Source organism: Nicotiana sylvestris, chromosome 8 (assembly GCF_000393655.2).
Source record: "Nicotiana sylvestris chromosome 8, ASM39365v2, whole genome shotgun sequence".
Taxonomy (NCBI): domain Eukaryota; kingdom Viridiplantae; phylum Streptophyta; class Magnoliopsida; order Solanales; family Solanaceae; genus Nicotiana; species Nicotiana sylvestris.
The window spans coordinates 213622213-213647276 of record NC_091064.1 but is presented as its reverse complement, the minus strand read 5'-3'; the positions used below and the strand labels follow the sequence as shown (position 1 = coordinate 213647276).

The 25064-nt window shown below is 38.4% G+C and overlaps 2 protein-coding genes across 3 annotated transcripts; one reads left to right on the top strand and one right to left on the bottom strand.

Annotated features, from left to right (window-relative positions):
• The first annotated feature begins 16269 nt into the window (after positions 1 to 16269).
• On the top strand, positions 16270 to 17758 carry LOC104241676 (protein LURP-one-related 11-like). Its single transcript, XM_009796619.2, has 3 exons — positions 16270 to 16582; positions 17030 to 17263; positions 17390 to 17758. Exons 1-3 carry the CDS (start codon positions 16322 to 16324, stop codon positions 17522 to 17524), a joined length of 630 nt encoding a protein of 209 aa, XP_009794921.2. The 5' UTR covers positions 16270 to 16321; the 3' UTR covers positions 17525 to 17758.
• An 829-nt stretch (positions 17759 to 18587) lies between these two features.
• Positions 18588 to 24491, bottom strand: LOC104215276 (uncharacterized). 2 transcript variants are annotated; one of them, XM_070152876.1, is made up of 9 exons: positions 24032 to 24491; positions 23243 to 23443; positions 23030 to 23152; positions 22696 to 22733; positions 22462 to 22570; positions 19897 to 22116; positions 19487 to 19645; positions 19141 to 19211; positions 18588 to 19039 (listed from the first exon to the last, which is right to left on the bottom strand). In XM_070152876.1, the coding sequence occupies exons 1-9, from the start codon at positions 24107 to 24109 to the stop codon at positions 18820 to 18822; spliced, it is 3219 nt and encodes a 1072-aa protein (XP_070008977.1). In that variant the 5' UTR covers positions 24110 to 24491; the 3' UTR covers positions 18588 to 18819. The 2 variants fall into 2 exon arrangements, with proteins under 2 accessions (XP_070008977.1, XP_070008978.1); XM_070152877.1 differs by having other exon boundaries at positions 19487 to 19642.
• Between the last annotated feature and the right edge of the window lie 573 nt (positions 24492 to 25064).

The following is a 25064-nucleotide window of genomic DNA, read 5'->3' as shown; positions in this document are numbered from 1 at the left end:
ATGGCCTAGAGATCAATGATTCATTTCCCGACAAACAACTCCTTTCGGTGTCGATGAATGATATGCCATGGTTTGCCGATGTTGCTAATTTCCTTGTAACTGGTATAATCCCGCGTGAGCTCTTTTCTAAATAAAGGAAGAAGCTCAAGTGGGATAGTTTGGATTTCTATTGGGATGAGCCGTACTTGTTCAAGATTTGCACGGATGGTGTGATCCGAAGGTGTGTCCCGGAGGAGGAGCAATTGAGTATCTTGGAGGCTTTTCATTCCTCTCCCTATGGTGGCCATCATGGCGGGGTGAGGACGGCTTCTAAAGTTCTTAGTTATGGGTTTTATTGCCCAACTTTGTTCAAAGATGCGGGTGACTTTGTGAAGAGATGCGACGAATGCCAAGGAGCGGGTGGAATTTCGAAGAAAGATGAGATGACTCACAATACCATCATTGAGGTTGATATTTTTTATGTATGGGGCATTTATTTCATAGGCCCATTTGTTAGCTCTTGTGGGAACACTTACATCCTTGTGGCGGTGGACTATGTTTCAAAGTGGGTTGAAGCCGTGGCTTTGCCCAACAATAAGGCCCGGAGTGTTGTTGCATTTCTCAAGAAAAGCATTTTTACAAGGTTTGGTACTCCTTGTGCAATCATAAGTGATGGGGAGTCTCATTTTTGCAATAGAGCTTTCGACATGTTGCTTTCTAAGTACGGTGTCAATCACAAAGTTTCTACCCTCTGTCATCCTCAAGCAAGTGGTCAAGTGGAAGTTTTCAACAGTGAAATCAAAAGTATATTGTCAAAGACGGTCAATGCTAATAGGACCGATTGGTCAAAGAAGTTGGATGACGTTCTGTGGGCTTATAGGACGGCTTTCAAAACGCCGATTGGTATGTCTCCGTATCAGTTGGTGTTTGGGAAAGCTTGCCATCTACCGGTCGAGTTAGAGAACATGGCCATGTGGGCTTTGAGGAAGCTAAATCTTGAGTGGGATGTTGCAGCCAATCTTCGTATGGAGCAGCTCAATGAACTTGATGAATTCAGATTCCATGCCTACGCCAGTTCGTCCTTATAAAAGGACAAGATTAAGTACCTTCATGACAAATATGCTCGCGGAAAGGAGTTCAAAGTAGGTAATTTGGTTCTCTTGTTCAACTCCTGATTACGTCTGTTTCCGAGAAAGCACAAATCAAAATGGAGTGGACCTTTTGAAGTGGTGTGTGTGACCCCGTTTGGTGCTGTTGATTTAAAGAACAAAAATGGTAAAGTTTTCAGAGTTAATGGGCACCGGGTCAAGCATTATCTTAGGAAAATTGATGACAGCCACGTGGTGGAACTTCTTTATTTCAAATGATGTGATGGTAACCTGCGTCGTGCCGTGACGTTAAATCAGGCGTTTCTTGGGAGGCAACCCATATGTTCTTCTTCTTGTTTCTTTGATTTTCTTCGTAGTATAGGATTGATTTTTGAGTTGACTGGTTGTGAGATGTTACAAGTTTGTGTTGATGCAGTGCAAAACATAGTGGAAAAATGCACAGGTCTCTGAAGTTATCACTGCAGCCACACTACATTCTGTGCGGACCGTACTGGTGAAGGGTAAAATGACCACCTCTCTGAAGTTGCCACTTCGGACGCACTACATTTTGTGCGGTCCGCGGTGGATCACTGCGGCCGCAGTACATTTTGTGCGGACCGCAGTGGGGTGCCTGAGCAAACTTGAACAAAATAATGTAATGGGATGTTGCAACCAATCTTCGTGTCGAGTTAGAGAACATGGCCATGTGGGCTTTGAGGAAGCTAAATCTTGAGTGGGATGTTGCAGCCAATCTTCGTGTGGAGCAGCTCAATGAACTTGATGAATTCAGATTCCATGCCTACGCCAGTTCGTCCTTATAAAAGGACAAGATTAAGTACCTTCATGACAAATATGCTCGCGGAAAGGAGTTCAAAGTAGGTAATTTGGTTCTCTTGTTCAACTCCCGATTACGTCTGTTTCCGAGAAAGCACAAATCAAAATGAAGTGGACCTTTTGAAGTGGTGTGTGTGACCCCGTTTGGTGCTGTTGATTTAAAGAACAAAAATGGTAAAGTTTTCAGAGTTAATGGGCACCGGGTCAAGCATTATCTTAGGAAAATTGATGACAGCCACGTGGTGGAACTTCTTTATTTCAAATGATGTGATGGTAACCTGCGTCGTGCCGTGACGTTAAATCAGGCGTTTCTTGGGAGGCAACCCATATGTTCTTCTTCTTGTTTCTTTGATTTTCTTCGTAGTATAGGATTGATTTTTGAGTTGACTGGTTGTGAGATGTTACAAGTTTGTGTTGATGCAGTGCAAAACATAGTGGAAAAATGCACAGGTCTCTGAAGTTATCACTGCAGCCACACTACATTCTGTGCGGACCGTACTGGTGAAGGGTAAAATGACCACCTCTCTGAAGTTGCCACTTCGGACGCACTACATTTTGTGCGGTCCGCGGTGGACCACTGCGGCCGCAGTACATTTTGTGCGGACCGCAGTGGGGTGCCTGAGCAAACTTGAACAAAATAATGTAATGCGTCCCGCAATCAATTTTGTGTGGTCCGCAATGGTTGGTGAGAATGGGCCTTAGGGCCTTTCTATAAATAGACCCTGAGGCCCTCATTTTCAAACTTTTCGATCCTCTAATTCTCAAACATCTAAAAAAGCGATGTTCATCATAATTTCTGCTCGTAAATAGCTGCTAAAGTTCGCTTATCATTTGTAAATCTCACCACGGGTAACTCTTCCTCTTTGAATTGCTTTAATTTTGTTATGTCCATTTACTTTTATTTTCTTTGTTTTTACTTTTTTGTTCTTCCTGTAATTTCTTCAAATTGTTGAGGTTAGAGTAGTTAATCTTTTGATTAAAGTAAAATCAGTTAGTTGAATACTCTAGGTAAACTCGTAGGAGCATGACTTAGGTGTAGATTAGACTTAATTTCAAAGTTTTTGGAACCCTAAGTGAGTGATGCTTCTAGGCACTCAGTGCGGACCGCAGTCGATTTGTGCGGACTACACTGGCCCCTGTGCGGCTGCACTACCATTTTGTGATGTCCGCACTACCTAGATACAGAGGATGGGTAGTCTGATCCCTATCCCTGTGCGACCGCATGGCCATTTTGTGTGGTCCGCACTGACCCCTGTGCGGCCGTACTACATTTTGTGCGGCCCGCACTGGGCTATTTTCTGCAACATGTCTGCAACATTTTGATGTTGTTCTGCAACAATGTTTTTAATTGAGGCTACTAATACTAACAAGTTCACTTGATTATGTTTGCAGATAATGGTACAACAACGAGACAAATGATCTAAACAACCTAGCAGAGGTAAATCTTCCCGGGGAAGGAAGCAGGAAATGATAAGACTCACTCCCCAAGCTAGGCAAAACATCAAGAATATGAGGAAAGCGATAAAAGCCGCTGACAAAGCCATTGACATGTCGGGGAGTGAGTACGAGCCCTCCCGGGAAATTTATTCGGACTCTGTGCCTGAATACATCCCTGACTGGATGGAGAGACATAGATTGAGAGACACTCCTCCACTATCACCCACTGCCCAAGTTCCAACACATGTGAATTCTGAGTCGTCTGAGGGCTCAGTAGCAGGTAGTGGGAAATACTCCACCTCTCCCACAGCTTCATTATCCAGAGAGGATATAGTAGGAGGTGAGGAGGAAGTAGAGGGAGATGAGGTAGTAGCAAAATGAGGTGAGCCTCAGGTGGGAGGCGTTGCTAGAACTAGAAAGCCTGAGGCTTGGGAGGACAGATTTGTAAGTGAGGTGGCGTACCTAAATTTTGGGAGTTGTGGCCGGTGAGAAAGTTGATCCCGGAGATGAGCTTCATAGATAGAGGCTTTCTACCTCACAACCCCAACGTGAGGAGGCAGTTTAGGACGAGAGTTGGATGGGAACATTTTCTGGATGACTGTGTGGACGCCAACGAACACTTGGTCAAAGAATTCTACTGCAACGTAGCCCACATCAAAAAGGGCTCCAAAGTAACCAAGGTTCGGAATTTGAAAGTGTTATTCGATGGAAAGTCGATAAATGAATACCTTGAATTCAATGAGGAGGATGAGACCTTGTACATGGCGAAGATGGAAATAGGCTATGAAGACCGTCAATGGTTGGCACAATACCTGGCAATCCCAGGTACCACTCCGGGCTGGTTGACTGCTGGAGTTAAGATCTTAAGAAAAAGTTTGAACTTTGAGGCACGGGGGTGGGAGACCATTGTATGTAGTTGGTTGGATCCCACGACACATGATAACTCTCTTCCTCTCCATCGGGCTGTGTTAGTGGCTTCTATCATGGCGGGGTACCCCATTAACGTGAGAATGTGATGTCACGGATTATTACCATTGTGGGTGCAGAGCATGACAGAAACTATCCATTCCCCAGTTTCCTCACGATGTACTTCCAGGACTTAAAAGTGGACAAGAGGCCCTTCGACATAAAAGTCAAGGCGAAAGCCCCGTTTTCTTGGTACATCATGCAGGGAGATGACAACCCTAAGAGAAAGAACTTCAATGGTAAAGCTACTGCTCCAACTGGCCAGTCTGAAGAGCCAGTTGTGGTAGTGGCTCCTGCTGAGCCTACCTCCACTTTCACAGACATCCCTCCTAATATTTCCACATCCACAGCCATTCTTGTCGGTCCATCCACCTCAGCAGGCCCGGAGATTCCATCTTCCTGGGCCCATCATATTACTGCTCACCGCCTGAGCCAGGCACTTTAAAGTATAAACAACTGGATGCAGACTGCCTCATCCAAGTTGTCCACACTCACTACCGTGGTTGAGGCTTAGTCAGCACCTCCATCCCCATAGGTTCCCCAGTCAATCGAGGATGCTCTTAGAGAGATTTTAGACAAGTAGAAGAAAATCCTCAACACTCAGGCAGTGCTCTCAAAGGCAGTTGATTCACATAGCAAGGCTCTCAAGGATCTTGCTCGGGAGCACAAAAAGCTGAGGAAGACACGGGACTACAAAGAGTCCATGAAGGAGCTGAGAGTAGATGTAGACAAATTGAAGGTGGATCACCTGCCTTTAGATTTATTACTCCAAGACCCAACACCAGCAGTTCATCCAGAGCCGAAGCAATCACAGAGGCCTCCCAAGAGGAAGAGGATGATCCCTCGAGCTGATGATGCAGTCATCAAGCTGGCTGACCCATAGGAGACCTCTTCCAGTCAGCCACAAGGTGCACTACCTATAGAGCTTGTCCAGGCCCAGGTCCCAGTAATAGATCAGCAGGCCACAGGGGACCGATCTGAGGTCCCCATACACAGAGAGGACCCAGGGACCACACATGACCCTATGCAGACAGACAGGCCATATGGAGTTTCTTATATCCTTTTTCCTCTTATCTTTTTGGTGTTTTGTTTAGACTAGTTGGCATTGGGGACAATGCCAGCTTTCATTTGAGGGGGTAGGCCCTACCTGTTATTCATTCGAATGATTGTATATATATTTGATACACTTTTATGCTTTCTTGATTTTTCATCTTTGGTCTGTATATAATTTTGACATTTTGTTCCATTTATCGTACTTTTATTTTACTTTGGGTATGTATATAAAGTTATGTTTCATTGTACATATTCATCCCACCTATTGTATGTTCAAATACCCTCTTGTATATATTTATTATATTTTCCGCAAATTTTTCGTTCTTAGCTTCTTATTTGTGATTCGTAGCTTCCTGTTTTCAAAGTTTGCAATAAGCCTTTGGTTTTCTTAATACCACGGTTCTTTCCAAAGGTGGAGTGTTGTGTGAACCAGGTGGCTCTTCCCAATGATGGATGGCGTGACAACCTTCTTAAGGGTTTGAGTCCGTTTTTCTTTTTGTTTTTAGTAGTTGGTAGTTAAGGGTACCTCAAGCAAAGCTTCACTTGGGCTTAGCATATTTGCCTTTGATCTCATGGTCAAAAATAAATTATTGTGTTTAGGATGGTAAAAGTCGTGACCTTGAGACTCTTGTGTTGACCGATAATCATCAAGTGATTTTTCGGGACCATTGTGTGCTCAAATCGTATCTAAGGTCGTTGTGGGCCCCCGAATCTATGTCTTTAGCAATCCCTTAGCTTGTGCGGTGAGTAATTGAATTTCAAGTCCAAGTCCCGAGCCATTGGTCTAGAACTTTTCCTGAATGTTTGTTGAGGCAAAATCCTAAGTGAATTTTGACTTGAGACATGATTATAGGCTCTCCTTGATCTAAATGATAGTTTGAACAATTCCATAGCCTACCAATGATAAGATCCCTAGTCAACCCTCTTGAGCCTTGGACCTTTTTTATTTCAAGAACCATGATACAAGCCTATACCCGTTCTAAAAGATACCCTCTCTTGGCACCCGATCTTTCCTTTAGCACATGGCAAAAGTATAAGCTTGGGGGGGAGAGACGAGGATTGCAACAAAATGGTAAAAAGGCACAAAAATGAAGAAAAGGAAAGGCAATGAAAAAAAGAAGAAAGAAAAGCAAAAATACAAAAAGAATATCCAATGTGAAAAAGAATAAAAAGGGATTCAAGAAAAGCAAAGAATGAAAGGTGTGGAAAGTTGAAAAAGAAGAGAAGGTTTGAAATGCATAAGAAAGAGTGACAGTGTGTCTCTCTAACCCCTTAGAAAGAAGTGAAATGACTCAAGGAGTCAAGTGAATGTGTGCCAAATAAATCATAAGAAGTGCTTAAGGGATGATGAAACCTACTTAGACCAAAACTATCCCTACCTTGAACCAAAAGCCTTCACAATGTTTCCACAAAAACCCTATATGATCTTGAGTTGAATGAAGCTTACATTAATGGATACTCACATAAGGGGCAAGCATATGGTACTTAGAGCCGGACTTGTGACTTTTTCTTGAGAGAGATGAGTGAATTTCCATTAACCTCATTTTGCGTGACACTATTCTAAAGGTGAGGTTTGCTTAGAGAGAGTTGAGGATGTGTGAGTTTGGGTTCCACAATGACTAAAGTAATTGAAAGAGTTCTTTGATGTGTTGAGTCAACCCTTGATGCTCTTGTGTTGCACTTAACCCATGGTGTTTCAATGAGTAAATATTGTTAATGATTCATTTGTATTGAGGGCAATCGTTAGTCCCAATTGATGCTAGTTGAGGTTGCTTTAGGACAGCTGAAAACTTCTTGGATTTTCCCTTAAGGGGTAGGTCTTATTTTGTTTGCTTGAGGACAAGCAAAAGTTTAAGTTTGGGGGAGTTGATAACTAGGGATTTTGACACATTTTATACTCCTTCTTGCTTATGCTTTGATTAGAAATTCACACAAAATAGTCCCGAAAGGCTCACAAGTTGTGCTTGATTGCAGGTTTGCTCAAGAAAGTGATAAAATATCAAAGATCAGCTCAAAAGGAGTGAAACTTGCACAAGTGCCAAAGACAAGACAAGCTCAGGCAAAACAGGTCCAGTGCGGCCGCACACCACTTTGTGCGGTCCGCACTAGGAGATTCAGAGAGCATGATTTCCAGGCTAAAAGGCAATGCGGCCGCACTACCATTTAGTGCAGTTCGCAGAGCTGAGAATCAGAGAAGTGTCAAGTTGAAGCTTTCAAGCCAATGCGGTCCGCAGTCCATTTTGTACGGGCCGCACTAGAAGCCTCCGCGGCCATAGTCCATTCTGTGCAGCCCGTTGAGCCCTTGTTCAGAGAACTAGATCTTCAAGTTCAGAACCCTAGTGCGGCCGCACACCATTTTGTGCGGTCCGCACTAACCCCGCAGGGGCATTTTTGTCCAAATTTTTCAGTTTAGTATAAATAGATTCTTTTTCCATTTTTAGAGCTTCAGATAGTTTTTGGAAGCAGTTGCGCTCGTGAGAACGACTCTTGTAGCCATTTTGGGCAATTTTATCTACTTTACAACATTGAATCTTTATTTTTATCTTAGTAATTAATTAATATGAGTTTATCTTCATCTATTTCTTGTTTATCTATCTTTCACCCTTTTTGAGAGATTTTGGAGCTTTTTGAGAGGATTTGAAGAGGGATTCAAGATATAACACCTGGAAGTAAGATTTGTGAACTCAATACTCGATCCTATGTTGATTCTTAATTGTTTAATCATGAAATATGTGGAAATTAAAGCCTAAAATTGGGAAATTAGGGCTTAACTTTGGAGAGTGTAAATTGGGAAATTGAAGGGGCAATTGAGGTCTGATTTTGATGTTCTTGGTATGTATAGACTCGTAAGAGGATGGGGATTCTATTGATGTAACCTTTATCGGATTCTGAGACGTGGGCCTGTAGGCCGAGTTTAAGCAATTTCGTGATTTTTGATGCAAATTGGATATTTTCGAGTGGGCTTTGTTCCCTTAGCATATTTTAATAGTTATGTACTGATTGTGGCTAGATTTGGAGAATTCGGAGGTCGATTCGTGAGGGCAAAGGCATCGCGAGCTTGAGTTTGGACCGGATCGAGTTAAGTAATGATTGTAAATGTTGTCCTAAGGGTTTGAAACCCCGGATTTCATATCGTTGTGCTACTTTGAGGTGACACACATGCTAGATGACGAGCGTGGAGTCGTGCACCATTGGGGATTGAGACTTGATTCGTCCCGTACGACTGTTAAGTCGCGTATTTGATTTGAAATCTTATGATATTCCATATTTTGGAGATTGATATTATATTTTGGGATGTATACTATGTTTGGGGCCTTGTGTCGACCTGTTGAGACCCTTAGGGGCACTTTCACTATTTTTCCTCACTCTATTTATTTTGAAATCATATCTTCAGTCATGTTTTACCTATTTATTGTTTAAATCTGGTTTTATCACTTTACTTCATAAAATGTGAAAACGGTTTGGGCTGAGTTCCCTATTTTATTGATGGTCCGAGTGATTATGAGGTTGATGACTAAAATAGACCGAGGGTCTGATTGTGAGGTTGACGACTGAGATAGACCGAGGGTCTGATTGTGAGGTTAATGACTGAGAGAGGTTGATGGCCTGGTTGTGAGGATTATATATTTATAGATCGGGCTGCACGCCGCAGCGATATGTTGGATCGGGCTGCACGCCGCAACGATATAGCGCTTGGGCTGTAGGAGCCCCTACGGAGTCTGCACACCCTAAGTGAGCGCAGTCAACTATATATATGGATCAGGCTGCACGTCGCAGCGATATATGGATCGGGCTACGCGCCGCAGCGGTTATTATATGGTACTTATTGAGTGTGAGTGCTGAGTGTGAGCATTGACTGATGAGAGTTGAGTCTCGAGTGACTGAGAGGCTTGCCTGAGGGGATGTATACATATATGAGTGATGCTTTGCCCAAGGGGCTTGTTTTTATGTAATTGTTGTTTTCAATCCTCTTTATACTGAGCCTCTGTTGAAAATATTGAACAAATGTGTTTAAACAACTTTCATTCAAACTAAAGTTTTTAAGTTATGAAATGGGTATAAATTTCTGTTTTGCCTGAGGGGCTGTATACGAACTATGTTTTGCCCGAGGGGCCTATTATGGTTTTCATCCTTTTTATTATAAATGGTATTGAACCCCTACTAAAACTATTGGAAAGCGTTTTCAAATGATTTTTACCAAAAGCTGGATTTTTAAATAAGATGATTGACTCATATTCTGATTTGAAAGCCTGTTGTGCTTATTGAGTTTATCATAAATGTGGATTCACCATTTCCTACTGCTCAGTCTTTATTTACTCTATTACTTACTGAGTTGGAGTACTCACATTACTCTCTGCACCTCGTGTGTAGATTCAGGTATTTCGAAACCCGATAGCGGGTGTTGATTGCTCAGAGGCGGAATCATCAGAGTTAGCAAGGTTGTTGCACGACGTTCGCAGCATTGCTTTCCTTCCTCATTTTTCATTACTATATTTAGTACATTTTTAGACTCTTGTTGTATTCAGACCTTAGTAGATGCTCATGACTAGTGACACCCCGATATCGGGCTTGTGTAATTATTCCGCACCTTTTTTTTAAATTTACATTATGAGATTATTGGTTTATAAATGGTATAAAAATAACTTTTATTGGAAAATGGTTGATTCGGGAGTTGTGTCGGCTGGCCTAGTTTCATGATAGGTGCCATCACGACCGAGTCGGTTTTTGTGTCGTGACAAAGTTGGTATTAAAGCTTAGGCTTTAAGTCCCGAGTGATGGAGCAATATTTAGTAGAGTCTTGTTCATGGGTATGTAGGCGCCCATACTTATGATATTGAGGCTACTGAACATCTAGGAATGTTTTCCCTTCTTTCATTCTTTGATCGTGCGTTGAGATAACTTGAGATTACCTTTGTAGTATTTCTTTCACATATGGCTAGGACACAAACACCCTCATCTGCTGGACGTGGTGCTGGACGTGGTACTACCCGGGGTGGCGGTCAAGTTGGGGTTCATCAAACTATAAGATACACTGCTCATCAACCTGAAGTTGGGAACATGGGTCAATCCCAAGCTACTATGCCAGATCAAGTGCAAAGGCAGGGAGTTCAGGACGCTCCACCACTAGTGCCAACTATTGTACCTATTGCTGCCTTACCTGCAGACGCAGTGGCAAGGTTATTGAATGTGTTAAAGGCATTGGTGCCTACTCAGGGTGAAAGTTCAGCTCCTCGGGTTACTTTACAGACACAAGCACCTACACAGACTCAAACTTTCGGAAATAAGGAAGTATCCCTACAAGAGTTCCTGAAATTGAAATCACCAAAATTCACAGGTTCTGATAATTCAGCAGATCCTCAAAGTTTCTTGGATGTAACACTCAAGGTATTACGTGCTCTTGGATGTTCTAGTGAGAGAGCCGTGGAGCTCGCATCATACAAACTAGAGGATATGGCCAACACATGGTATGAAACTGTATTGCTAGGAATGCCAGTAGAAGCAGCACCACTGATATGGGACGAGTTCACTATGTTGTTCAAGAATCATTCTTCCAGACAGTCTGATGCAAAAATATGCTAGAGACTTTAAGAGATTGGTTCAGACTCCAGATATGGATGTGTCAACATATAAAACTAAGTTTTGTAAGCTGGCTATATATGCTCCTTACTTAGTGCCTACCGAAGAAGCTCGAGTTCAGAGGTTTGTTGATGGATTGGTTGGTCGTCTATACACTGCGGTAGCCCCTCAGATGAAAACTTTATCCTACTCTGATGTAGTCAACCTTGCTAGAAAGATTGAAAACAAGGGACGTGATGAGCGTGCAGCTAGTGATTTACGTAAGAAGGCCAAGACAGGAGGGTCCTTCAGTTGCAGTTTTAGTGAAAATCGAAGAGCAGGAAATCAGGGACAACAACAATAGGGTTCTCAGACAGGGACACATTTGTCTTGACAGTCCACATATAAGCCACATTATAGACAGGGTATTAGGGGACCGTCAGCATCTGGACATCGTAATTCTGGGCAGATATATGCTGATATGCCCCTAAGCCCAAAATCACCCAACGGAGTTAACGGAATCGACAGAATTCCATTCCGGAGTCTCTTCACACTATTCTGACTACGGTCCAAATTCTAAGACCTAAGCTCTCATTTAGGGACTAAGTACCCCAAAATACTTCGAAACTCAAAATGAATCTTTCCGGCAAGTCACAATAGCAAAAAAAGATACGGGAAAAGCAGTTAATGGGGGATCGGGCTCTAACTCTCAAAACGACCGGCCGGGTCATTACAACGACGGCTCGAGAATTCTTCCTTTAATAATATCTTATCTTAGATATTCTAAGGCAAATTTTGACTCATACAAATATAAGGCTAAAAAAATGTCAATTCCTCTTATGTATTGTTACCTGATGTCATTTACCTAATCAAAATAAGGGATAGATTCCATCTAAAAATGTGGTACCACAAAATGCTCTTACCAATTTCTTTACCCCAATCTTTAATACTAACTAGAATATGATATGATAAGGAAAGAAATAAATATAATTTATCCATTATAATTTTGTCCATATAAAGGTTGCCTATGCAAAGGAGGAAATAGTTGCATTTACTACTATGAGCTACTGATTTTAGAGGGTGTTTGGCTAAGCTTATAAGCTGGTTAAATTGGCTTATAAGTACCTTTTGGTTTATCTACGTATTTGGTAAATACCCAAAGTGCTTATAAGCCAAGTGCTTATAAGCTAAAATTAGCCATAAGTCATAAGTTGGTGAGCCTCAACTTATGACTTTTTAGCTTATAAGCACTTTTAGTTTGACCAAAGTTTTTATTAGTTTATCCTTAATAATATTTTTTAATTCACAAAATAAATTTTCCAACTTTTTTTTCATTCCATATTCGTTGTTCGTCTTTTTCTTGACAACAAAACCTTTTAATTTGTAATCTTTTGTAAAGTTTTAAAGGATATTTTAGTCATTTTAATAAAAGAACAATTTATCAGCACTTTTCTACCAAACACATTAACTGTTTATTATCAATTTTAGCACGTCTATTCAAATACGTAAATGCTTATTTAAAAATATTTTTCAGCACTTCAAGCTTGTCAGCTATTTACAATTAGCTAATTCAAACAGGCTCTTATATGTATTAAGAAGTTCACTAAACAACTATAAATATTTGAGTCCATATACTATTTTATACTTCATATATTAACTATTCAGACCGCAATAAAAACCATAGACTTTCAAATCCTTAATCCGCCGCTCACCTATATAGCTCTCGTTGACTTGGATATATGAATATGCATCCCAAGACATAAATACACTATTTTAAGCCAAAATCCGATCAGTATAAGTATTATACTTATTCCTTTAGTTTTTACTTTCAGCCATGTGGTTGGATCATGTGCAATAACATTGTAGGAATAAATATGAACATAATCCTACCTTAATGGAGATTCTCATACTCTTTTACGTAGACATTGTAAAGATAAAGAAAACACAATAAAGAAAAAAATTTGGAATAATATGATATCCTACCAGTTTATGTGAAGGTGAAAGTCTTCATCAAAATATTCTTCTACACTCGTAGATTTTATTTGGATACGTATAAGAGAAAGCTTCCTCTTAATTTAAGGAAAATTATAACAGTATAGGCACTTTAAATATATATATATATATATATATATATATATATATATATATATATATATATATATATATATATATTAGATAAGAGGTGTAAATGGGAAATGGAGGGAAACGAAAAGTTTGAAATAGTTTCCTTTGCTAATGCACTTTGTCCCTCATCGAAAAAAGGAAAAAAAAATTTGTGCTTATATAGAGAAGCACGTCTTCTAGTTCTTAAAGAGTTAAGAAGAAGTGGTGCCTCGCGCCGTTGTCGCTCGCTCGGCTTTGGCTTTGTGACTAGACTTCTGCTGAAATGGTACCTCATATAAACGGGTACCTTCGCACCTATTCAACCTAGACTGTTTGGCTATAAATTCAGAAATTTGCCTTGGGCAACAGTTAAGGAATTAAATTCCTCAAGGAAACACAATTTTCTGTTGGGCTTGGAACGTTATTCATCTGATTCTATTTCTGTCTTTTGTTTCTGGTTTCGTTTTATTTTGCAAAAATTATATTTTTGAATACAGATACTAACAATACATATATTGTATATTAATGTATACTATACTAATATACATATATTATATATAATTAATATAATTTTTGTATATTTAGCTAGCAGATGTAATTCTTTTTTACTGTATTTCATTTCTTTTTTTCTCGTTTTTCATTTCCTTCTAAAAGATAATTTTAAAAAGTAATCCCATATGTAGTATAGTAGTTATAAAAAAGGATTGACATCTTTTGAGTTATTTTTAAGTTTTCTGTTGCTTTCTTTTTCGTTTTATATTGGAATTTGGCAATATAAAATTCATCAGGTTTGACACATTGATTCTACGATTAACTAATTACAAACCATGCATATGCAAGGAAAAAAGGGTGTTAAATAAATCAAATATTCCTATTCGCAATACGCATGCCTCTTCCACTCTTCTGTTGACTAAATATATTTGAAAAAAATCTCTCTTTTACTTTCGGTCAAAGCACTGGATATATAATATTTATGCAAAATTATATTTAGTGCAAACTGAACCTCTAATAATTCACATCATATTTAGGGAGACCACCAACATATAAATTTGATAACTCATATTTGAACATAATTTGACTTGTCAACAGAATATTAGGGATCAGATTGTTTACAAGTGATTTATCTAGAAAATTTAATATGGGGAAAAATTAAAAAATAGCCAGATTTACAACTGGTCGTTCAAATATAGCCCAGTTTCAAAAATAATCGAAATTTAACCACTTTTCATGTAAAGATAAATCTAAACGAAAATACTGTTCAAAATCCAGAAAATACGCCAGTATATTATGCTGGAGTTCCAGCATAAGTATACTTGAACTCCAGCATAATATGATGAAGTTCCAGCATAAGTACACTAGAACTCCAGCATAATATACTGGAGTCCCAGCAAGTATACCGGTCCAGCATAATATATTGGAGTTTGGAGCACCGGTGCTCCAATCTCTAGTATATTATACTGGAGCCAGCAAAGTATTCCGGTCCAGCATAATATGCTGGAGTTCATACACAGGTGCACCGAACTCCAATATATTATGCTGGACCGGTCTCTGTTGTAGCAAAATAGTGGCTATTTTTCATTGACTTGGTAAACGCTGGCTATTTTTGAATGACCAGTCCGAAAACTGGCTATACTGTGCTATTTTTACTTTAATATATCAAATTAACTTTAATTTTCTGGTTAGACATAAGCGTTGTAGGTAGGGGTGGTAAACAGGCGGGTCGGGTCGGATATGGGATGGGTCGAAAATAGTTAATAAAAAAGGATAAATTATCTGACCCGACCCATATTTATTACGGATAAAAAACGGGTTAACCGGCGAATAATATGTGTAACCATATTATTCATGGCTTCTTGAATATGATCACTTTTAGGAGAATTCCTATTCTCCAATACTTGAGGAACTCCCAATTTGAGATTTTATAAGAGTAAAAGTTAAACCCAATAGTTATTTATTGGTTATCCATTTTCTAAATGGATAATATGTTCTTATCCATATTTGACCCGTTTTTAAAAATTCATTAATTATCCAACCCATCTTTTAGTGGATAATATGGGTGGTTAACTGTTTTTTTTAACCATTTTACCACCACTAGTTGTAGGTGTTTCACCAACAATATACTCGGTGTAACACTGTAACCCTACATGTGGGGCTTGGGGAGGGTAATGATTACCCAGACCTTACTCCTACTTTGTTTCCGATAGACCCTCGGCTCAATGAGCAAGTGTTTTAAAAATCACGAAATCATATACGGATCTAGGTTTAAATTAGTAAGAATAAAGTACCACTTTATTCACTACTACTTTTTGATAATAAGATTGAATTTTGTACATATACAAATATTTAACAAAATTAATTAGATATAAATAACTTGAGCAAAAGACAGTGTGCTTACACTCGCTGTATCTCCAGAGTACATCCATCCTTCGATTGGAATAGTTTGACTCTATATCAAGAACTGTGTATACATACAGCTAGAGATGCTGATATAATGATTATTAATTTGAAGTCCAATGCTAAAAGTATAAGGCATCTAAAGAATTAAATTCTTAGCGGTTTGCATAATTAGCCAAAAAGAAACCACCAACTCAAGTGCAATACAGCAATAGCACTTGTGTATGCTTTAAGTATGAACCGTCAATCCTCATATATATCGTCTAGCTGTTTCATAAATTGAATATCAAGTTTAAGTAAATCCTAATTGAGATAAAAAAAAAACATATTAGGTAATTTATTTCCATAAATTTAACTACGCTGGTTGGATATAGCAGGTATCCTATATAGTAGTCGAGGTGCACGTAAGTTGCTTAATTGGTTGTAGCAAGCAGCAATGATTTTAACGCGACAGGGGCACCAGTATTTTGCTCAACCAATGCTCTCTAAAAGCTTTTAGTGTCCCGGATGGCAAGTGATATAATAAAACATTTTCAAGGTATACACATATAAATATATAAGATTTCTACCGAAGTTTATGGAGTCCGGTAACCCCTCAAGGTTACATATAGATTCCCTTTGACAGTTCGGGAAAATAATCGAGATACACGCAGGTCGACTCGAACACCTATTTAAAAAAAAGTAAGTTAATATTTGCACGTTTCTTTAGCATTTAAGCCATTAGCCAGAAAGAAGTGACCAAGAAAGTGGAAAACTTTATTTTGCATGGTTCTGTCCACTTGGTTAATCCATCTCTTTTATATTCTTTTTGCAAGTATATATACCCCTTTTCATTAGCAAAATATATACCCTTGTCCATTGTCTTCTTCCTCAAATTAATTTCCAACTTCCTCTCTAATAAGTCCATTTCAATGGCTAAAGTTTACTCTAACAAGTCAAACCTAAGTACTATTTCTTCTTCTTCTTCAATTTCTTCAAACTCTTATATGAGCCCAAGAAGAGAAATATTTACTTTGTGGATGAAATCTCTAGTCTACCATGGAAATGGCTGCACTGTTTATGATTCAAAAGGCCAAATTGTTTACCGAATTGACAACTACAACATTAAACGTAGCAAGGAAGTCCATCTCATGGATTCCAACGGCAGGGTTCTCTTTTCTATTCGAAATAGGGTAAGCATAAGTTGGCCGTTAACGCGCTGGATTGATTCTTTTTTATGAGCCAAACACCTAAAAGTTCTTTCAAATAATCAAGTGACAATGAGATTTGAGTGCACTATTTTATCTGCTCTAATATAGAGGCGTATCCAGAATTTAATGTTTATGGGTTTCTGTAACGACTTCGAGTAAATTTTAAATAGTAACTGGGTTCACATTTTAACATTTTTAGATATTTAGTAAATTTTTCGAACATTCTACACTGTTTGGTCAAAAGTTATTTGGTTCATGTGAAGTGGTGAACCCTTAGGTCGCAAGGTGGATCCGCCTGTGCTCTAATACCAAACTGAATTACAATCATTTTATTTAAAAATTTAAACGGTTAGAGAATAACATTTTTTATTTAGTTAATTATATTTTCAAATGCTTACATATTTTCTTGTTTTTTTCTTTTTTTCTCAGAAAGTTCCAGTTTTTGGACATTGGGATGGCTATAAATGGAATTATGAAGGTGTGACTAGTAAGGAGATACCATGGTTTCAAGTGAAGAAAATTCACAATGTCCTTAGAGGAGATAATATGAATTACTATAATGTTATATTGGGATGTAATCAAGCTGAAGCAAATTGCTATAACATTATCCTTGGCACAACATCAATTAAGATTGTGACCCAAGCAGGCAGACTTGTTGCAGAGGTTAATCACTACCCTTAATTTTGAGATAACAACATATAATCGTCCGTAAAATAATGCAGGTTACCTGCTACAACAAATTAAAGTATACTGATGGTGTAAAAAAAAATTTGGCTTTGTGTTTCTCAGGTAAAACAAAAACAAGCAACTTCAGGAGTACTATTTGGAAGTGATGTATTAACATTGGTTGTGGAACCTCATGTTGATCATTCATTGGTTATGGCTCTTGTTACTGTTTGTGGTCTCATCCATCACAAAATTTGATTATAGACCCTAACTTGTTTGGGACTGAATCATCTTTGTTGTTGTAATATCTCTTTCCTCCCTTTTTTTCTTCTTCCTATTTTGTTGGGAATTCTTTGTTTGTTCTTGCAAACAGGGAAAGATACATCTGAAAAGAGAAATTAATTAGTTTGTAACTTAAGTAATGAGTTGTTTATACGTAATCCTGTAATGAATATTGAAATGTACAATTTATTATCAGAGTGTTCTATCTTATATGCACCAGTAATAGGATTGAATTGAAAATAATTGTAGTTCATGCTCAAGGCAAAATCCAAGATTATTTTAAGTTAGTTGGTACAGACTAAAGACTGCCATTAACAACTTTTTTGACCAATGGATACTAAATTAATTACAGACTACTATCAATACATAATGATTCACCTGCAGAATTACTGAATGATTACGAGCTGTGGCTAATACCTGAAGCATTAGATAGAGTTCAATATCTAATAATTTAACCATTTTATGGGCATTCTCTAGGCATTATCCCAATTTATGAAAATCACAAACTTTTAGCATAGTGAATCCTATTTAACTAAACCACTACAGTTTAGTGCCTTTCAAAATAATAGTAATATTTTATTTTTTACAGTCGTAATCGTATATCACATCAAGGAAAATAGTTACACAATTTCACATTTTATAGAATCATAACAATTTGCCCAAAGGCTGTGTGATAGTTTATGAGGAGGAGCCTTCGCGTAGCTGGTAAAGTTGTTGTCATGTGACCATGAGGTACGGGTTCAAGACGTGAAAACAACCTCTTACAGAAATGCTGAATAAGACTGCATAAAATAGACTCTTGTGGTCCGGTCTTTTCCCGGACTCTCCCGGACCCCGACGCATAGCGGGATCTTAGTGCGGCCGGCTGCTGTGTGATAGTTTATGTATGTTGAACTCTAATAGTATAAGTCTAAACTCAAACTGATGACAAAATAAATTCACTGGAAAAGATATCTTACTCTCATTGATCAAATAGCTAGAACAAATTTTCTTCTTTTACATACCAAAGAACGAAATATTTGTCCATGCAAATATTAAATGATAAAAAGAAAAGAGTATTTTCATAAACAGAAGATATTACCAATAACTAATCACAACCTATTTAGCTAAACTATTTTACATTCTTGTATAATATCTAGGACTAAAAAGTCAAACATTATATGCAAGAAACAAAACTTTAAAATGATGAATTTTTCCTCACCAATTTACATTTATTTTGACAATTTTAGTAATCACTTCTTTGGAAGTTGGAACTGTCTTATGGTTTCTTTTTAGCGTTTTCGCAATTTCATTACTAGTTGTTGTCTTTCTCCTTCTACCTCAGCAAACTTGAGGCTTATTTCTGAATATCTCTCTTGCATTTCCTTCAGTTCTTCTTCCATTACATTGTTCCTCTCCCTCAGTAGTTCAATTTCGCTGGACAATTCCTCGAGATGTCTTGTATTAGACGCTGAGGCTTCATTTTCCTTGTCAAATGAACAGCCATTGCAGCTGCATGTACAAAAGTATTTACAAAGATGATAAAGGAAGAAAGACGTCCGAAAATACATTCAGATCTCTAGTAAGCGCTTGAGAAAAATGAGAACTCGTACCTCTTCCCTGTGAAGGAACTTTCATCTTTTGTGCATGTCGTAGAACCTGGACATAGAGCATCTGCAGCTACCTGTATCCAGTATGAACCAAAAATTTAGAATGCTCTATCACAAAAGTCAATACGAGCTAATATCATATCAGTGTCAATTCAAACTTGAACGAGTTAATTGTGCTTAGTACTTGAGCCGTAACCATGCAATAATACTCGTATGCTCAGTTTGCTTTCCTTGTGAACCGATTAATAAGTTCTCAAGAACAGAATAAACTGACTGTCTTGCTGCTGGCGTTTACTAAAGTAACTTAAGTTTTGTGACAAAAGCAGAATAAAGATGGCTTGCAGCTGACCTTTCGGGACTCTTGTTCAGACAGCCTTTCTGCATTCTGACTAAGATCTTCTAATCTTCTATCTAACTCCTCTATTTTGTCTTGAAGATCTCTCTCCTTCTCCAAAAATGAATTTGTTGAACTCTCAAGTGCACTTTCCTTCAGCTTGATCTGACCCTGCTGGTCGTGGAACAATTCGCACAAAATTAATAGCAGTTGCTATTTCATATACCAATTCACGTAAAAATTTGAACAACACTGGAAACACAAAGGTCCAGTAATAAAGGAAGTACAGACAGTTTATTTCCTAGTAAGATCATAAAGACAACCTATGCATATTGTAAAGTTTGAAAATATGTAAAAGACGACACAGACAGCAATTCGTATTGAAGTTGGAATACATTCAGAAACAGAAAATGCAAGTAAATTACCTCAAGCAACTTTATCTTCTCTTTAAGACTTGCAACCTCTCTTGAGCCTGCAGATGTGGGTATGGACTTGTTGTTCTTTGATGTTGCTTTCATTCCATTAGAAGCTATTATTCGACTATTGCCATCCTTGAGCTTTTTATCTAAGCTATTCAATGCATCCTCTTTCTTCTTCAGATCACCTTTTAATTGAGACACCTGCTTTTTCAATTTTTCTTTCTCCACCTCGTCCTCAAACAACATCCTTTTCATTTCATTGCATCTCGATTTAAGGTTATCCATTTCCAAATGCAGTTTCCCAGCTATTGCCTCCTTCTCAGCCTTAAGAGACCTCATATTGTTTAATTCCTTCAAAGACTCCTCAGCTTCTTTTCTTACTGATGCAAGCTTAGTCTCCAGTTCACTTCTTTCATTGCGACCTTGTTCGACAAGCAATTCCATATCCTTGATTGATGTCCTCATTTTATCTAATTCAGCCATCAAGCTATTCTTCTGTTCATCATGAGCAGAAGATATTTTCTTGTCTGCTAATAGATTTTCAATCTCAGCTTCAAGGATAATAACTTTCTGTGACTGATGCTGCTGAGTTTCCTTGACGAGCTCTTCTTGTCTCTCTAGTTGCACAGATTTTTCGGCTATTTCTCTCTGCAACTTGTCGATTTGACCTGTCATTTTACTCACCTGGCTGGAAAGCTCAAGAATCTTTACTTCATAATGGTCTCTGATAGATTGGAGCTCCTCGGACGATTTCTGGAGCATATCTTCAAGGTGCATTTTCTGTAGGCGGAATTCGTTAGCTTCGTTCAATGCTTTGCTAGCTAATTTTTCATTAGCCTCAAAAGTGGACGCCATTTGGACAGAGAGCCGTTTAAATTCCTCCTGAAGCCGCTCTGCTGTGCTAGCATTTTGCCATCTAGTCTTCCTCAATGCTTCTTCAGCTCGTATCGCTCTCTGCTCTTGTTCAACTTTATCACGAGTCAGCGCGCCCAAATCAGCTTCAAATCCCTGGGCTTGCTTTTCCAGTTCTTCCTCCAAGTTTCTGACTTGAGCTTCAAGATCACTAATTGTGACCAAAGAGTCAGAGAATTCTTCAGATTGCTTCTTCAGCTCGTTCTCCAAGCTCTCGATCTGGGCTTCCAGTTGACTTGCAGTGGCATACGAAGAGGAACATTCATACTGCATCTTTAATTGTTCCTGTATCTGGCTTTGCTCCAATTTGTATGACATGTCATGGTTTTCTTGCTTCAGTATCTCATAGTCAAGGGCAAGTTGCTCCATCTGCATCTCTAAATCGTCTCTGTCTCTTCTGTAGATCTCAATTTCACCATGCAGGTCCATGATTTTTTGCTCTAGCACGTATGTTTCCTTGGCATCGCTATGCTGTCTCACAAGCTGCTCAAGTGCTTTTTGCTCTTCATCATCTTCATCACTCATTTCATGCTTGGAGTTGGAGATAACATCTGGAAACTTCTCAGCATCATCGCACGTCGTTGATTTGTTGGACAGGTTAGCAATTTCTTGGTTTTTCTGTTCCAACATTTCATCTAGATCTTGGACAGCAAGAATTAGCTCAGAATTTGATTCTTGTGTCTTCTGAAGTTGTATCTGAAGATTTGCATTCATGTCCTTGTGATAATTCAACTCTTGCCTAAGCTCATCTACAAGAGCCTGAATATCCCCATTGTCGTAAAGCAACTTGTCTTTGGACTTTGTCTCGTCCATACGTTTCTGTGAGGCTTTAAGTTTATCGCATTCTTCCTTGAGAGCATCTCGTTCCTCTTTCAAACTAGCTACCTCTTTTGAGAGGTCCTGTCCCCTTTTGCTCTCCTTGACTATCTGTTTCCGAAGAGTCTGTAGTTCCAAATCCGACACGTCTGCTTGCCTAGCCATAGCTATGAGCTCAGTTTTGAGCTTTTCAACAACATCTGGACCCGCATCAAAAGCAGAAGCTTCCATCCACTCCCAGTGTGCATTCGGACTTTCTTCATGAACTGTTGTTGAGACATTGCTATTTTGCTTCCGGGGAACCAAAGCATTAGTCAGAGAGGACGGAAAGCTTATTTGCTCGTGATGAACCGTGTTGTTCTTCAATGGGATTTCACAAGGTGTATCAAGCCCTGAGCTGCTTCCAGAACTGGACAGGGTAATATCAGATTCGCTTGATGTCCGGCAGTTGCCATTCTTTCCACCATTTTGTGATGTAGGTTTGTTGGCCAGAGCTTCCTGTCAAATCCAAGGAAAAATAATGGCACAACAGCAAATAATCAGAAAACCAAGAACGAGGCATAATTTGATGGAAGATATTCAAATATACACATACATGTGTGCGTGTTTGTGTGTGAAATTTATCAGTCAAGAACCAATTGTATAGCAGGCTATGAGAAATTGCTCCCAAAATCGATTGATCAATAACAACGTGCAATGGCAAGCTTTAAAATATTGCTCCCAAAATCTATAGATCAATAACAAAGTGCAATGGCAAGCTTTAAAATATTGCTCCCCGACTATGATAAAGTCTGAGCATATGATCCTCAGATAACAATCGGACAAAGGTCTTAATTTGTTTACCTCAATAAAATCGTCTTTAACTATTGAATCAAAATCATCGTTGCTTAATTGTGATCTCAAACTTCTATCCAGAGAATTAAGTTTTGCAGTTTCGATTTCTTCGACAACACTGTAAAAAGTAAAAACACCAAAAAGTGGGAATTTTTGTTAACTTTCGACATTAGATTCAGCTTGCAATCAAGTACTAAAACACACGCGCAAAAACATGAAAGCCTTCTGGAAATTGGATAGCACCTTTGATCAGCAGAATCCTGAATCCTCTGTATTGAAACCTACAGTTTAACAATAGCAATTGGAAACCAATTACACCAATGCAAAGAATTTTCTAAATACCAAAAAGAAAAGGGTATCTGAGTGCACAAAGCATTCCGCGTTAATGCAAGGTCCAGGGAAGGGCGGTACCCCAAAGGGTGTGATGTAGACAGCCTACCCCCTAACGCAAGTAATAGAGACTGCTTCTATGGCTCGAACCTGTGACCGAGACAACTTTACCGTTGTTCCAAGGTACCTTCAATTTACTAAATACCAATGCCAATAATATTCTTCCAAAAAGGTTTAATGTACTTACATGCAACACAGCTTCAGATTTAGAATTTTTTAGAGGAAGAGACACTAAGGAAACCTTAGTTGCATCTGCATAACTCGAAAAATCAAACGAAGCTTCGCCAACAACTCCAGATTTTGAAGAACCCTACAAAGTAAACAACCAAAAGATTCACATAACTCCCTAAACAAGGATGCAGCATCGCATACAAAACCATAAACAAGAAATGTTGCTTACAGTTCCCACAACAAAGTTATAGATCCTCTCATGAATCTTCCCCGTCTTTGGCTCTCGGACGAATTTCACAGTTTCAAGAACTCCATTCTCCCAATAGCAGCTCCCATCACGAACCGTTGCCTTATCTGATTTTACCGTTGGCTTTCCAACATCAGCAGGGACCACAGATACCATTAATACATCTCCAACTACCTGTGACACCTACACAAATTATCCCATTATGCTTTCATTCAATGCATAACTGCCAATCCTCCATCCACCCTTTTTAACCCCCCCCCCCCCCCAACACACACACACAACAAATCCAACCAAAGAAACAACTTAAAACAGAAAATTGAAGCAGAAAACAGCTCCATTTACAAGAAATTGCAGCATTATATGATATCTAAATCAAAGATCTTCACAATGTAAGAACTGGAACTTTATTTAAACAATATCAACATTAAATTGGAGTATCATATATGAATCTGCACATCAAATTACACATCAAAAAACTGATTTTACAATATAGAAAAGAATGCATCTAATCACTGATTTTCACATTGTTATTCCCAATGCATTCAAACACTAATTTTCAAGAAAAAGTAACTCACAACCGACAAAAGAAGTAAAAATCCAATCTTTGACCATAAATCTTCTCCCAACAATACAAATGACAGTAAAAATTCAATCTTTGACCATAAATTTTCTAACAAGAATGTAATACCGGTAAAAATGCAATCTTTGGAAGAAAAAAAATCTCTCAAGAATGCAATGACAGTAAAATTCAATCTTTGACCATAATAGTACCTGAGTTGCATGAAACTGCAACTTGAAAACAGCTTTGATCTTGTTCTTTTCGCTCCTCCATCTCCCAGACTTGAACATTTTTACAATATTAACCCTAAACTAATACATTTGCGCCGGAGCTCAGCTCTGAGCCTCACCGGAGCTCCGGCGAACACTGCCGGAAAATGATCATGCAGCTGAAAAAATACTCAAATTCACAAAACTAAGAATACACAGATTGAGTTTTGCAGTGTAGAGCTGAAAAGAGTAAGAAACAGAGAAGAGACACGTGGCACTGAATTAACACAGTTGAGTGAAATATGAGCTGAAACTGAGTTAAAATGGAGCCATTGTTACAATATGAAATGAAACACTTGTGAAAGTAATCAAGAATGTGTTAAGAAGAGAGAGAGCAACAGATCTGAAGTGGGTTTTTCTTCCTGTATTTCACACACACACACACACAGTGGTTCTCTCTCTCTTCCTCTTTCTCTCTCTGTATCTTTGTGTATATATAACAGTTCCCTTTGAAAAAGAGTAGTCATATAGTGACAATTTACTTATATTATATATTCCTGTTGTTGTTTCTTTTCTTTATTATTTACTTTAGGAAAATAATTGGCTTTATTGGTGTTATTTGTCAACAAAATTGGGAAAAGAGAAAGAAGAAAATAAAATATTGGAAAGGGAAGCTTCTTTGTCTTGTTTCAAGATTCTGACTGATCAGAGATTAGGTGAAATTTTTTAGTAAATTTATTATTATATTAATTGTATGGGAGTAACATAATTAACAAATTGTATTATTACTGTTATTAGGGATTGTGAATTGACATTAATGACCTTCAAATTATTCTAAGAAGATCTTGCTTAATACTCCTTCGCTTCACTTTTATTTGTCCACTATGCTAAAATAAATTTTCATTTTTACTTGTCAATTTTACCAAATCAAGAGAAATATAATTTTTTATATTTTATTTTCATTAATTACTCATTTCTCCTGAATTTTTTTAAAATGCTAAGAAACTATTTATCATTATTAGGAGTTATATGGTAA